This window comes from Taurulus bubalis (assembly GCF_910589615.1).
Source record: "Taurulus bubalis genome assembly, chromosome: 15".
NCBI lineage: Eukaryota > Metazoa > Chordata > Actinopteri > Perciformes > Cottidae > Taurulus > Taurulus bubalis.
In genome coordinates, this window is record NC_136603.1 from 10,165,292 (window position 1) to 10,181,248 (window position 15,957).

Sequence of the window (15,957 nt, forward strand, 5' to 3'; positions counted from 1 at the left end):
TGACATTGGAGTCGAGGACACCTGGCGTCCGGCCTCAGAGTCTCCTCAGGGGAAACTATGAGAGACGCAATAGTAGGCTCGACGGGTGGCATGTGCTCTAGGCCACATCTTGCCGCCTCCTGCATGGACGCCAGGATTCGGGCATCTGCCGAGAGACGGGAGTGAGCCTTGGGGTTCCTCCAACATGCGTGCAACTCCCTCAAATATTCCTCTGAGGGAGGAACAGAAAAGGTGGCAGGGGCGGGAACGCGCCTGAAGAAAGCCATAGCCGGTGCGGGTTCCGGCTGCTTTAAGTCAAGTTGCAGGTGTGCCAGTGCCATGCGAATGACGGACCCCATGGAGTCGTCGACTGGCCCCTCCGAAGGAGTATGGGCTGAGGAATGGGAAACAGGCCCGGAAGAATGGGAGGCCTGCCCGTCACTGTATTCAGTGAAGAAATTGCCGGACGCTGTCAACGAGACAATGTCCTCCTCTAGGACCGGCTCGGCCAGGGGTGGATCTGATGATGCGTGGATCAGTTCATGCATGGGTCCGCCGAGAGACCCTCCCTTAGGTGCCCGAGGCCCAGACATGAGGGGCAAAGTTCATGGCCGTCTTCAGGCTGGAGGGCCAAACAGGTCCCACAGCCGGCAAGGTTAAACATGACCGTGACTCAATGTTCTAACACTAGCTCCAGCGCCTCTTCTAGAGCACCGAGCTAGTGGTAAGGAAAAGAAAAGAAGGAAGCACCGTCCTGTGGCAACAGGTCATGCACAGTCTGTCTAGGAGAGGGGAGCGCAGCGCTCTCTTCACTAGTCCAGCAGCTGTGTTGCTCAGTTTCCTCCAGTAAGCTTCAGCGAGAGCACTGAGCTAGTGGGGAACCGGTCGAGTGGCAATAGGTCGGGCACAGTCTGTCTAGGAGAGGGGAGCGCAGCGCTCTCTTCACTAGTCCAGCAGCTGTGTTCCTTGGTTTCCTCCAGTAAGCTTCAGCGAGAGCACTGAGCTAGTGGGGAACCGGTCGAGTGGCAATAGGTCGGGCACAGTCTGTCTAGGAGAGGGGAGCGCAGCGCTCCCTTCACTAGTCCAGCAGCTGTGATTATTGGTGATCAGCCAGTAAGCTTCAGCGCTTTCTTCAGAGCACTGTGCTACTGTGGAGACAGGCTGGCACAGTCTGTCTTCTGACAGCTACTAGTCTAGTAGCTGTCAGAATTAGCGTGGTCTCGGTTAGCCTGCTTCTTCTTGGCTTGGGTACACTTTGCCACTATAACAGCCGCAATATCTACCGACATTGATGCACGCGCTCAGTATCGTCAACGACTCAACCCCGCAGCGCCACCAAGTCAGTCCGCACGGGACGCTCTGCTCGCTTAAGCCGCCGCGACGGTGTAGCAACCTAGCCGCGCCGAGCGACGCGCTCGTTAGCACTCCGCTAATTAGCCGGAGCGCTCCTCAGAGCGCCCTGCCAATCGTGGGATCTGCTGCTGTCGGCAAATAATGTTAGTCGATCTCACCCGATACTTCACGGCGTAGAGGTGATGACCGGGGATAGGTATGCTGCCCGGCTCGACGGTCCGGATGCCGAGCGCACCGTTCCCTCCTACGAGGGTACAGCTTGTCGCAGCCTTTGGAGGGCGAGAGACCTGCGACTCCGACCGGAGGTCACAAGGCTACCAGCGACAAGCTCTGTTTACACAAGTTCAGCTTTAGCTGATGCTAACACATTCGTTAGCCTGCGTAGCGAGAAGATGAAAAAGAACATGATCTCAGGATGAGGCCGGAAGTTATACCCGGCTGGGGACTCATCCAAAGTCACACGTGACATTTTTGGTATACGTACTCGAACTGCGCAAGCGCAAGACGGAAGATATCCAGTGTGAAAACACTGCCTCTGGCGGTCAGTAAGGATGAAATAGAACCTCTGGTCTTGTGTTGCACACATCATGAGCTAGCCTCGGCATGCCCCACTTAGACCTGCATTGGAAAAAGCTTAACATCTTTTTTGCAAGTCAAAAGCTTCATTTCTTACTGACCTCAGGGTCAGTGCGCCTGAAGGAAACCTATCGGCACAAGGATCCATTGTTCAGGAAGCGGCAGCGCCACCCACACAATGTCTTCCTACTTAGTACACTATTTATCAGCAATCACATTCACTGTCTTCTCCAACTTCTGAGGAAGCGGGCTGAGGTCGGTTGCAGAGTGGGTTGTAAATCAGACAAGAAACACTGTCTGTAAGCCGGAGCGATGTGTGGATAATATAATAGAAGAGATCACGTCCTTTCACAACATCCAGAGTCAGCGTTGTATCCCTTAGTGTGAGAGGATTAATTGTGAACAGCACCAGTAGAAGAGGAAGACTGTCCACATATTTCCACCTTGTGTGAAGGTGATAGAAGCCAGTAAAAAACTACCAGCACATTGGCCAATGTATTTATTCAATTGTGCAATGTACCATCCAACCAGCATTTCACTCTGCTTTGGTGAAGGATTTTCTGAAAGCATCCCCCTGTATTTTGTTCTCAATAATACCAGGATATCTTTTCCAGCTTATTGGTAGATCAATGTGAAACAGTACAAATTAAAGCAGCCTTGTGCTTGGCAACTATTGATTAACACTGGCATCTAAAAGGGGATCTGATCACAGATGAATTCAGCTGTTAAACCTTTTTGGAATCATTAACTCAAAGACAGCTATTTGAAACAAGGTAATGAAGTGAGTGAAGTAAATAATCAAGTTTCAGGCACGAGTCGGTGAAGCATTCAAAGCAAAGTGGAGAAAATATCTTTCAAAATATCAGTCTGTTTCTATTCGGCTATCAACCAGCTATTCCCATTTCATTAAATTGACATTGGTGTGTGAAATGCCTCCATTTGCTTGGACGGTTTTCAACTTTCAAAAATAACATTGCATACAAGGTTTAGAGCAGATTGCTTTGCTAATTCTGGGCAGCGTGCCTCATAAAAGCAAAACCTAAAAACAAAGCAGAACCTTAGTAAGCACATTATATTGAGTCATTAGCCATTAATAGTTTAAGTTCCTGAACATGTCAGGCTTAGGAGTGAAAACATCTCATCAGCTGCCCTAACCCGTAACCTGTGAATTAAAGGGTGAATATGAACACACACACACTCCGGCAGGAATGAAAATATAGAATGTTAAATATTTGATCTCAGATAAAAAAAAAAAACCTTTTTATAAATATTGAAGTCATGGTGAAGTTGCATCATCATTGATAACAGGCCACGTCTTTGATCAAAACGCCCTCATTATACTCACAAATACCCAGAACAAGACACGGCACAGACAAAAATATGAGTAACCAGAAAAAGATTCACTCACCTGTGAGGTTTTTCAGGCCGAGTTGGCGCAGGCCAAAGTTTCCATCACGTCGGTAGTTGAGGAAGATGGCGAGGGAGTAGCGGTCCTCGTAGAGCTTGGTTCCTCGGATGATTCTCAAGTTCTCCAAAGGAAGATAGTCAAACTGGTTCAGTGCCACCAACACATAGCCCGTCACCTCTCGGATAGACTGTGGACAAAGATACGACGAGAGGTGTTAGTGTGTGTTTTATTATATTGTTGTATAAATAAACACAGTTCAAAGCGTAGTTAAAGTACGTGAAAAACATGGAAGGAAAAATTATATTTCTCTCGGTGGATCAAAGTTAAAGTTTCAGCATGTCAGCTAGTACAAGGCCGAGAGGTAAACTGTCGTGCCCTCATGCATACCTTGAGGAACCCTTGCCATTTTCTTTCCCTGAGAAATGAATAACAAACCCCGAGTCTTAGGAACTCAGGGTTTCTCTAACATTGTTTTCAGCCAACAACACACCACTGTACAAGTATATATTGATCAGAGCTTTAGAGTCTAGCTAGACGTTGTACATCCAGATGGATCTTGTTGTACACTTGTAAAAATATATTTCAAAGGGAACACTCTACTGAATCTCTCTGATTCTAGCTGTGTTTTGCTGATAGGGCTTTTACATACCTGTAAATATATTATTTTTTAACTGTTGTTTTTGTCATACTTTTTGTCACTATTGTGTGGCAACAAAGATCAAAATCACTCAGAGCATTGCACTTAAAGGAAATTCAATGAAATAGCTTACAGAAGCTTAGACTACAATATAAATGCTCTTAATATAAGCTCTTCTAAGGAATTCTGTGTCCGTCTGCCCTTGCAGAAATGCAGCACAATGTATGGTACACTGTTGTCTGACTGCAATTGTTCTTTTTACTAATATATTCTGTATGAAATATTCTGATAGAAGTTGCCATTGACAATCAATCAATGGTATGCAATGACTTACCTTCTTCTCACAGTACAAAAAAAAACACTTTTGAGATCTATTTCCCTTTACAGTATAGCTTCAGCAAGGTTCCTGTATTAACTGCATTGACTGTTACAACAATATGAACTGGATACAACCCATAGTTCCACACTCTTTCACATTTTTCTAGCTTGAATGAAGGACCAGCAGAGCCATGTCACAAATTGCAGATTTAGACCTTTAGACCTGGAAATCATTCCCAAGGCTAATGTTAAATATAATGTTGCTGTATTGTGCAGTTTACATGGTTTGGTCAATTAAACGTATGTGTTACATAGTAGTAGTATTTTCTATGCTTGTACAAGCTGTAATCAAGCATGTGGCACATGTCGTAAAATGCAGTAACATTTCAAGGCTGTTGAATCAAAAATTGTAATTTAGTTATTCACAAAGAAAATCCCAAATCTTTCCTCTCCTACACTTCAGTGCTTCTGAATGTATTATTTTACATCAAAGCCAATTAATTGTGTCACCTTAAGATTAAGAAGAGAACAGACATGGATAAAAAAAAAAGAGAAGGGAAAGTCAGACATACATCAGATCATTGACAACATCGATCTTCATGGTCACTTTTCACAGTTTCAACCTTGCCAGCGATTTGCGTTTGAGCATCTGAGTGAGGAGAACTTGCTCTGGGGTTTGTGACCTCAATGCAAAACGCTCTTGTCCAGAGCTCGGCCTGGGGTGACTGAGCCACAAGGACAGCCGTTGCTTTACACTTTAAATGTCATTTAGGAGAGGATATAACGACTGTCGAGACTTTGGCGCCGAGCCACCCAGTTGAAGCTGCTGTTGCATGAATCAAAGTGACAGGCCGTGTCCTCTTTCTCCCATCCACCATCATGGTGGCTGTCATTAGCAGACAGGCGGTCAGAGAAGTCTTTCCGCGCCGGCCCCGCTGATGCTGATAATCAACAAGTCTGTGTGTGAAGTGCTGCTGCAGCTGATGTGCTGAGCTGAAATAAGTCCCAAGGAGGGCCCTGGCAGCGTAGTCATGGCGGCTGACAGCTGTCAGAGAGCATGGCCATCAGCCACCAGTAAGTAAGCCACATTCACAGCTCCGTCATCATCACCCTGCTGATTACCATTAATAGAAAAGGACGGGCCGGAGTTTGGAGAAACTGTGTGTATCGACGTGAAAGCGAGATGGGGAATTTATATACATGTAGTTATTGGTTTAGAAACTATTTGAAAAAGAAGATCAAGGATGATGGTCGGCTCTAAGGAGCACACGTTTGTCTATGTTTGCATACATTAGTTTACAATATATTGAGCTCCTTTAATGTGTGCCTATGTTGTTCTCTGTTGTACCAACAGTGTGAACACAGCATTAGACAATCGAGGCCATATTTAACACTTTTACATTATTCCACTAGCCAAGAGATGAGGCCTGTTGCATGACTCCCATTCACCCTGCTCGAGGTGTAAAGGTCTTTTCACCCCTGCTCCTCAACCACATAGCTCTAAGTCAATATAGTCCAGTGACATTGCCTTGGTACTACCGGTATCCTTCCCTGCAGTGATTACTTGTGGTACTTTTTCTTGCTACCAAAAGGTGGAGGGTGGCACACAGCAGTAAGAGGTATAAACTCTGGTTGACTGAGTGTGAGCATCTACAGTAGCTGATTATTATTTCAGGGCGCACACTTCATATGTGCTTTTCTCACTTCTTTTTCTTTTCTGAGCCTGTTTATTACCCCTCTCGCAAGGTTGCCGGTTTGTTATTTTCAAGCCACCAAATCAATACTCTCCAAAGTGCAGCCTTGCAGAGGGAAATAAAACGAGGGAGAAAGAAGATGGCAGGTACACACGCTTTTCTCCCCACAGATTGTTTGTTCAATAATGAACTGCATGGAAAAAAGGGAAACGATTTGTAGTGATTACAGGCCCTTGCTGAGCTAATGGCCAAATCTGCTCTGCGTGGTCACTTTCATTAAACACAGATCAACAAAACAAGCCCAGCAACACCACGGGTGCAGGCCAAGTGCACCGTATGTCCACTTCAGGGAACCAGGCACCTGGAGAAAAGACCCTTAAGGAAAATACAGTTAAAAAAAAGATGTGAATAATACATGAGCCCACATTATGTGATCCTATGGCAATGGTGAGTTTGGTACAGGGGCTGACGTAATAGCATAATTGCACTAATTTTTATTCCCAAGTCATTGACTGACCTTTTCTATTTAGCTACAGTGCAATTAGAGCAATACATGACCTGCTAAAGATAACAACATGACACATTTTTGTCCTAGTTAAGTAAAAATAGCTCTTTAACTATCTTGATACAGGTGTATAGGGCACATGTGACAGGAAACCTGCCTCAACTTGCTGAAATACAAGATGTAATGCACACGTTGTCCTTGTTTTCTTTTTCAGTTGAGTATTTTATGTCAACATGGTCATTTGTTATGACAAAATAGGCACTTTGCCTCCTGATTTGAACAGGAAGGTACAAATTGTTTATTTTCCACAGTCCCTTCGGTGAATATATGGTGTTTTTTTTAAAAAAATATTGTAGAATAGGATGTTAGACTCATTCACTACATGTCGACCTAACTGTGTAGCAACCCCCCAACTCACCCAACCTTGCAGCTCACAAACACACAGCCTACATGTCTGCCAAGCAGTGAACACAAGAGACAGAGAGAGAGACAGATTCACTAGATTAACAGGGATTTCTCCCTCCTCCCTCCTCTCCAAGTCAGAGCATTTGTGAACGGAAGTGTGGCAGCGGAACAAACCCCTCACTTGAGTCACCGAAACGTGTGTGGTTTTGAAATCGAGTCCTTCAATCCTCAACTTCTAAAAGGAGAGGAGAGGGAGGGAGGTTTCAGAGGTAGAGTTAATGAAGGAAGGAAGGCAGAAAGGATAAAAAAAAAATAAGGAAAGGGAAACCAAGAGGGTGGAACACACACTGCAGGAGGAGGAGCGCAGTCAAGTGGATCGGACTGGGTCAACGTATATTTCAATGCCTAATTAAAACCACATGTGTTCAGGTCAGGAAAAGAGACAGGAAAGGGTCTGTGGAGGGGTGAAATGCTGGGAGAGGTGATGCACGGCTGAAAGTCTAATGGCATCATTAGCATGTTTGAGGGGACTGAACACACGTTAGCATGATTCCCTCTCATTTCCATACATATTGAGGCGTAGCGATGTGCTCCACAGGGCTGCGGTCATTGAAGTCTGATTCACAGGAGTGCACTGGGAGGGCTTAAGGTTTGGCTTGCATCACTAAGTCCTCATCCTCTATTTCCATAACGCTTCTCTAAAGCCTCTGCCTGAGCTCACATCCACATCTGTAAACAGACACAGAATCCGGATGGAGTGTCTACAAGTGTAAGTAAGAAAATCCTCAGGAGTTTTCCCAAGAGCTCATCCTCGATGTAACCGACAACCTACTGGACATATTGCTGGTAATTTTCCCGTTTTGAAAAGTGAAGGCTTCATTACAGCTTTGACATTAATATCTGACATTAATCTCCATAAATGATTGTTAACCCTCTGTTATGAATGAATCATGCATATCACTCACAAAGTCAGTTATGCCTTTATTATACCATCATATTGGTGCTGCATGAGTGCAATGTTTTACAGTAATAGAGGCATCCCTGGTGGAATTTTTGAGTCTTTTCTTTAAGCTCAAACTCACAAAAGTGTTGCCATGCTTCGCTGTAAGTCGTCCACCTACAGCAAACAGCCAGCTCCCAGCCTGCTAACACCTCAATCCCTCTGGACTGGCTCAAACCCAATACAAGCCACTTCAAACACCTGCAGTTGATGCTGCCTTTCGTGTGTGCGTGTGTGTGTGTGTGTGTGTGTGTGTGTGTGTGTGTGTGTGTGTGTGTGTGTGTGTGTGTGTGTGTGTGTGTGTGCGTGCGTGTGCGTGTGACACAGGGCTGTGTGCGTATATGAGTTACTCACATGTCTTTTATTGCTTGGACAAGATTATTATGATGACTCATCTTTGAAGATGAAGAGAAACTACCCCTTCTGTTTCTTACATCACACCTCTTATGCTCTCATGAAACAAATCTGTGTGTGTACGTGTGTTTGTTTGTGTGGCTATACAAAGGAATCCTCATGTGAGATTAGAGCGTTTTTTTGTTGACTGTGGTACCAACTGCAAAAAAGCAATATGAAATATTTGAAACCGCTCTGTTGGCATTCCATGTGTTTCCCTTGCCTATACCAGGGTCAGTGCCAGCTGCTTTCCAGGAAGCCCTTGTGCTCAAGGATTTCACTCAGGATTTCAATGAAGAAAATACAAAATTCAGCAAGAAAGGGAATTGTTGATTACAATGTGCATACAGCAACAACTGACAAGTACAGAGGTATATCATGCACACAACAGAAGAACAGGCAATGAATCAGGAATTATCTTACATAATGTTACTTAAATGAAAGTGAGTTTTTGTCTTTTGTTTGAGATTTGGAGTGGCTGGGATTTTATCAGTGAGATTGGCAAGAATGGGTGACTTTGAGAAGTCCCTGTTCAGAGTATTTATGTCATGTACGCCCAGGCAAGTGTTCAGTTGATGCTTGAGTGTCATTGGTTTTGACAGTCTACTTGTCAAGCACGATGACAAGAAAGCCCTGTAAGGTGCATGCATCATTGACAGAAACACCATGATGGCTGACTAGGGAAAGAATCATGGACAGAGGTGACAAAAAAACAGAAACAACCAATGTATACATATAAAGTATCCAACTGGGAATGGGGTCCCCCATTTCAGTTTAGATAGAGATACTATTTGTCCAAGACCTTATTTACAGAAGATGGAGGGGAATCTCATGACCCTGGTCAACACTCCTCAAATAGGAATATCACATTGTCATGTGTTATTGTATGTTACTCCAACCAAATCCCTCATAGAGCTTGCTGAATACTTGTCATAGTGATAGAAGTCTGATGGATGGAACGCCTCCCAATCATATCCATTCCTGAACATCTAAATGTATGTACTTAAAGTAAATTAATCTACAGTCACACAGGGTAAAGGTAGTGAAGGTAAGAAGTGTGATTATACAGATAAGGAGAATGGGTGGTGGTGGGCGAGCAGTGGGTGGGTGTTTGGTGATCAGAGGTTGTATGAAGATGATTTCCTGACTGATGCCTCTCATATAGTCTCACTCCTCTCTCTCTGCCACAGCCCAGACAATGAAGCATGGCACAACTACTGATTTACTAACACAGTAATTAAGAAAATGCATGTATCTTGGCTCTCTCTCTCTTCCTTGTTTGGTCTGTTGTTTTCACTGCATTTCTCTTTCTTTTCCACCCTAAACCCCTTTCTCAACATCTCAACAACCTCAGATTGTTCATGTCAAGGTGGAATTAAACATGCCTTTGTTACCCTTTTAGATCATATAAGTCATATTTACGGAGTGAAAATACAAATAATCAATTTCGTAGTTTTTTTCCTATAGCTCGTCCCAGCCAATTGTATCATCACATCCTTTCATAATTGAATCTGCAAGTTATATCGACAAGGGCGGTGTGTGTGTGTGTGTGTGTGTGTGTGTGTGTGTGTGTGTGTGTGTGTGTGTGTGTCTTGCCCCGACATAACCCATGGCCCAGCCATGTACACCAAATTCTCTGTATCATCAAGGAGCATGGACACATGTTGTATCATGCCCAGAGAAGGCGGTCAGATGCAACACAGATGACACATCCTTACTTTTTAAATCAGTCCTTTTTCTAGCGAGCACAACATGTCCAAGACATAGAATTGTGTGAACGGACAGGGCGTCGATCACACTGCGACCATACACATATGCGCACACTCACCCCAATGAAAAAGACGCTGCTATGCTTCTTGTAGAGTGAAAGGACCACAGTTTCTCTCTACCTGTCTGCAGGCTTGGGAGTCTCACTAACCCATCCTGTCAGACCTTTCCTGGCTCGGGCTTTACAAGCCACAACACCATTTTAGGACACAAAAAGCTTTTTAGTGCATCTGATGGGGGTCGGGTGTTCAACATAACATGCCAACGCACAAACTGGGTAAAGCAGAAGTAACGTGGCCTCCCTGCACCCCAACATGAGGTGGATACACAGCATTCATCTTGTTGAACTCTGTGTTGGCTTGATTCTGTAGTTGTTTTATCAAGCTGCTGAACTGTTTTACTCCTCTTAATGATAATTTGACAGATCTTACAGACAGCTTTGCTTTAATCTAAAGCTTAAAGTAGTTTGCTGTAAATGGGTATGACATGCATAAAATCTACTGTAAAATGTCTGTACTGTTGAGGTGCTTTAGGGCTAATGTGGCTATAAACTGAGAAGCAACTCAAGATTCCATCTGGACAATGAAATAAAATGTTTTTATTTTTTGACAGATGTTGCAGCCTTTCTGAAATGCTCAGGGTGTGGGCAATTTAAGTTAATTAATCTCAAACATTTTGAATTAAATTCAAGTGGGAACACAGTGTACTAAATGAGCTGAGCAACAGTTGGATTCAGGACAGTGTCCCTCAAACTCATTTAATCACTGGACTGTAAATTGAAATTGCATCACAAGCCACTTGGACTGGACTGGATATATCTTAGTTGTATTATACAAATCAAATTGTGACTCCCATCTACTGAACGTTGTCACATAATTTACTCTCATTTCAGAGAAAACCTTAATTTTGCTTAAGACCATCAGTCATTGACGCTGATGCATGAGGGTTGCTCCATAAAGTGGCACGTTAGTCTGGCACTGCCTTTATTGCTCTTAATCAGATTCCTCCCTTGAAATTCCAGGATGACTTTGTGATCCTCGTGAAATATATTACATATATTGGAATAATTGTTTTAACACATTCAGTCAAATGATTTGGGTTTAAACAGTAAACAGTACAAAACCATTGCTCCTTGCCTTCCAATATGGACAGCCAAATGTAAACCGCACACAGACACACAGACACATACTTTCTCTCACCGGCTCACATAATGGCAGCTCTCATCTGTGACAGCACCTGAATTGAGCCAGTACAATACGAGAGCCATTAATATCAGAGTGAAGAGAGAGCGTCGTGTTCTTCACATTACCACCCTCATCAATACTAGTTTAGTTAAGATATTCTTGATTAATCCCTGTAATTTGTATGATAACACATTCCTTTGGGATTGGAGGAAACATAACAATGTATAATTTCAAGAAAGATATATTAATGTTTATAGCATTGCATGTTGGGTGAAAATAAATAAATAAATGGTCAGTAAAGGCCAAGATCTATAGTACAACTGTCCAACTCCTTTTAATAGATCTGAAGGTTACCCATTCATTACAGGGTCTTCCTAGCCTGGTTGTAGCAGCAATGTCAATTAATGGCACTCATTAGCTACCTTCTAAAGGTAGATTCATTAGCTTCAATTAGATTCACACTTCTCCCCAGTTGGACAATACCAAGAATCCAATGTTGTGTAGCTGACAATTTAATTTGCAATGTAATGCCAAGTAGCAGGCAGCATCAATTTCATCCTCCATTTGTCTTCCGTAGCCTAACTTAAGAAAAGAGATAAAGACAGATAGAAAAGGAGAACAGTAGAGTGACACCCCTTCCCATGAGGAGAACTTGCGACTCCATCAGAGCACTGGTAATAAGCGGACCCCTGTGGGGAATTCTCGATATGGACTAATTTGTAATTGATTCAGTGCATTAATTACCGGCCTGGTTACGCCTGTGTCATGGTTAATATTGTGCCAATCTGACAAGGCTGGGAGGCCCGTCTGCATTGGGACTGTTCGGGTGAGGCAGCCATTATTCAATTACGCCGCACACATCGACGACGAGGCAAGTCTTAATCCGAGAGTAATCACTTCCCCACGCTCCCCTACTATGAGCTGACTTGTGTGGAAGAGGGTGTCGGGGTGGGGGGTAGTCCTAGATCCATGTAGCCCACGGTTAGCTCCTTAATCAGGCCTGGGAACCAAATCCCCTCGGTATTGTAACGCTCTCTAGCAGCAGTAGAGGAGAATCCAGCTCCGTAAGGGAAGTGATGATTCAGTGATAAAACCGTGTAGTTGATATGGTCCCGATTCCAGTTTTCATGTGACAGTGTTTGTCATGTCCATGTATTCATTAAGAATTATGAGACAAATTAATGTATACATATTTATAATTTATACAAAATGATCACTACACTACTATAAAACCATGTTTCTCATATTTGCACAGAAGCTTTTTTGCATAGGAGAAACAAGGTTAGACCCACATTTTTATATTTTAATGAAAATACAGGCCATTATATTATCAGTATTATTGCTGACTATATATGACTATATATGGCTGCTTGTTTGTTGTATTATGTTGTATTATGTTTATAATACTTATTTTTCAGTTAACATACATTTCCGTGATGCTGTCACTTTTAATGAGTGTAAAATATGTATTTAGAAAACACACAAATCTAATATACATTTCAAACAAATATGTCCAACAAAGTGCTGTATAGTGGAATGTAACTCATCATGATTATGCAATACACATAAGAACTATGTTACCAGAGTATTGCGGTGTGAAGGCATTAGGCCTGATGTGTTCATTTTCTCTTCACTGTTGACTTAACTACAAAGATACTTAGACGTGATTGGTTGAAAATGGATTCCCCTTAAGAGATATCAACAACAATATAACCCACCCACCAGTTTGTATTTGTGATAGAAACAGTAAAACTACTACATGATCAACTACATAAAGAATGGATTTTATTTTTCCTGTGTGATGCAAAATTATTAAAAAGGCTACAGACTTAGCTAGTAAATGGCTCAGATTGGCCTCCTTATGTTCACTGCGCACCATAAAAATAAATCTCAAAGAACTGCCCATGTGAGTCATCAAACAGGCCATGTGTTCCATTTTTACTTAGAAAACAAGTGGAAAGCACACACTGTACACTCCTTTTCTCAACTTTTAGTTCAACAACAGTCTGTTTTCAGCCCTGAGCAGGGAGAGAAAGAGAGGGCTCTCTCTCTCTCTCCCTAACAGTTGATTATATTTCTGCTTTGATCTACGGTGGCCATCCCCTAACCATTCTCTAAGAATTTGGACCTAGCACAAGACAACAAAAACAACACCCACGGCCTTGGAAGTAACCAGACTCCATTGTGCCCTTCGCTGCATATTTCAGTACGGCAATCTAAAGAGTGCCGGCAGGAGCCTTAGATCATACACAGTCTCATCTCTATGGGGCATATTTACTTTCTTTTGGACAGGGCATTTTAACACAGAAACATAGAAAACAGCCATTCTCAAACTGAGTTCCAGGCATCTTTTGGGAAAACCTAAAGGGAATTCCAGCAGGGAGTTATCCCAGAATGTGAGTGACAGTACTAGGTCAAGTTTTCAATCAACAAATCTACAAAATTATATCAAAAATATTAAGTCTTAGAGGTTACACCACAAAAATAGTGCAATATTAGTCCTTGACTTCAACCATCCCTGAACTATAAGCAACCTGTAAAATCTTGAAAAAACTGTATGTGATTGCATTGATTTGACTTCTTCAGTCCTGATACCAATACCTGGACATTGGGTAAGGGCCAATATCGAAGACCAATCTGATACCAGTGGTTGACTAATAAACTATATACCTTACTGTGTGGAAGTAACTGGGATCAAGGCAAATCGGTCTCAATTTAATCATTGCTTATGATGAATATAAACATATCATTTATGTAATAGATTGACCCCATTGTCACCAATACCCAGTTGAGTCAGTCTCGTTCTTACGCGTCAAAAAAAAAGCAAGACTTATAATTATTCTAGCAAATTATGGTGTTTTACCAGGAGTCCTTTTTGCTTGCTTCCTGCCCGCCCGGATTTAAGTGACGTACCAATCACCCTCTGGGAGTTCTAAACTGGTCCTTGCTAATTTGAAGTCTCGCCAGACACTTTGGTGCAGGGGAGGTCGTCACACAGTAGTCCTGTTTCTTCAGTCCTCCACTAGTGCCCCAGCGAGACTGTTAAGTGTTGCTGTGGGGGAGCTTCGGCCACGTTTAATGGTCCCAACAGCATTATTAGCTAATAAAGGTTGATGGGCCTCGTGACTCAATAAATTTAGGCAGACAGGAGAAGCAGAAGCAGTGGCCGTGTTAAGGTAAGGTTTTAATCCGGGAATTTATGCATCTCCCTTGTTTTGCACTCTGGCCACAAATTGCATTGGGATTTTTGCAAGTGTAAAAAGTTTGTGTTTAGCTTGTTTGATGGTTTAAGACTAAGAACCTATAATAAAATGTGTGTGATTAACTACAATCATAATTCTTAACAAACTGTGCAACATTTGCCTCCAAAATTGTCGCAAAAGAATATTTTTGATCGAGTTCAATTGTGATCACTGCTTTTGGTTTATGTTTTACTGGACATGGAGAGGGTACCTTTTTACCACCCGAATGTGATGTACTGAAAATGAATTGCTGTATTTGAAATAATACTTTAAAACTTTCAACTTTCAAAGCACATCTTCCCCTTAGTTCGTTTCCGAAAGGGTGAATGTTCTTTTTTTCACACATTTCCTCAGATTTTGAATACTTCCAAACATACATGAAAACACTAAACAACGCAGATTTGTGTGTGGCAATTGCGAACACAAGACTTGAAGTAATTACAGAATTCTTGCTGCTGGAGGAATGATATTCTGTAGAAAGTGAAACTTCATCACTCATTTTCAGCACGGTACTTAAAGTGTTATCAAGTATGGGAAAAAAACACATAAACTGAGTATACATCAATATGAGATTAAGACAACGGTCAATGTTTGGTAATGGTACAAAATTCATGGCAAAAATAAATTGCCATCCAGAATATAATGGTCCAAAACATTGTAAATCAATGTTGCTTCAGGCAGAGGGAGTAAACGCAAATAATGCTACAGGCTAAACACCGTTTCTACCGAAAAATGCTTATAAATGCCCTCCTTAGTTCTTGTCTAGTCTGAGTTAAGTGATGGGCCAATAAAACAAGTATAGGAGTGGAAGAGAAATAGGTGATGTGGCCTCTATTCTGACCACAGAGGAAATCTCTGAAATTGAAGATAAAGGTCTTGCTCTTCCCACAGGGAACCAAGGAATCTGTTTTCTGACCCACTTGGCTGCCCCTTCTCACTCACTCACCCTCTATCACTTTCTCACACACCCCAGCAGAGTTTTATTTGGCAGTCATACCCATCATTATTTCTTAGAATTAAACAAACCCAGATAACAATCATGTTTAATTAAGATGCTGAAGTGTTATGGTGGAGTAGAGCACTTGGAAATGTTGTGACTCTCTGAGTGTTGCATGCAGATCACATTTGGCAATAAAAAAAAGGATATTTTGCGGTTTCGCAAATAAAACTCCTATATGTAGGGAGTCTTAATACTGCCAGTGGACAAGATTTCTCAGCAGTCTCGCTCACATGTCTTTCCCCCCAATAAAAACTACATCAAACTACTGCAATTATGTATTGTCATTATTTTTTTGGGGGAAATGGACAGTTTAGTTATGTATGAATGTGTTCATGTGTATATTTGAGGTTGTGACCTTGTCTTTTAAGAAGAAGAATCACAAAAAAAGACATTACAATTTCCACTAATTACAAGGAGTGTAAAAACACCACCTGGACTGCTAGGTTTCATCTCCATTCATCTCCACTGTGGGGTCATCGGTTTCTGCCTTATGCCG

At 42.5% G+C, this 15,957-nt stretch overlaps 1 protein-coding gene across 1 annotated transcript in view; it reads right to left on the reverse strand.

The window, feature by feature from the left end:
- The window catches only part of erbb4b (erb-b2 receptor tyrosine kinase 4b), a gene marked incomplete at both ends in the record, with an annotated part of 274,023 nt that overhangs the window by 112,820 nt on the left and 145,246 nt on the right, over positions 1-15,957 (reverse strand). Inside the window, one exon of the mRNA XM_079231242.1 lies at positions 3,317-3,503. Within this exon, the coding sequence (XP_079087368.1) occupies positions 3,317-3,503 (187 nt within the window). The remainder of the gene's footprint in view (positions 1-3,316; positions 3,504-15,957) is intronic.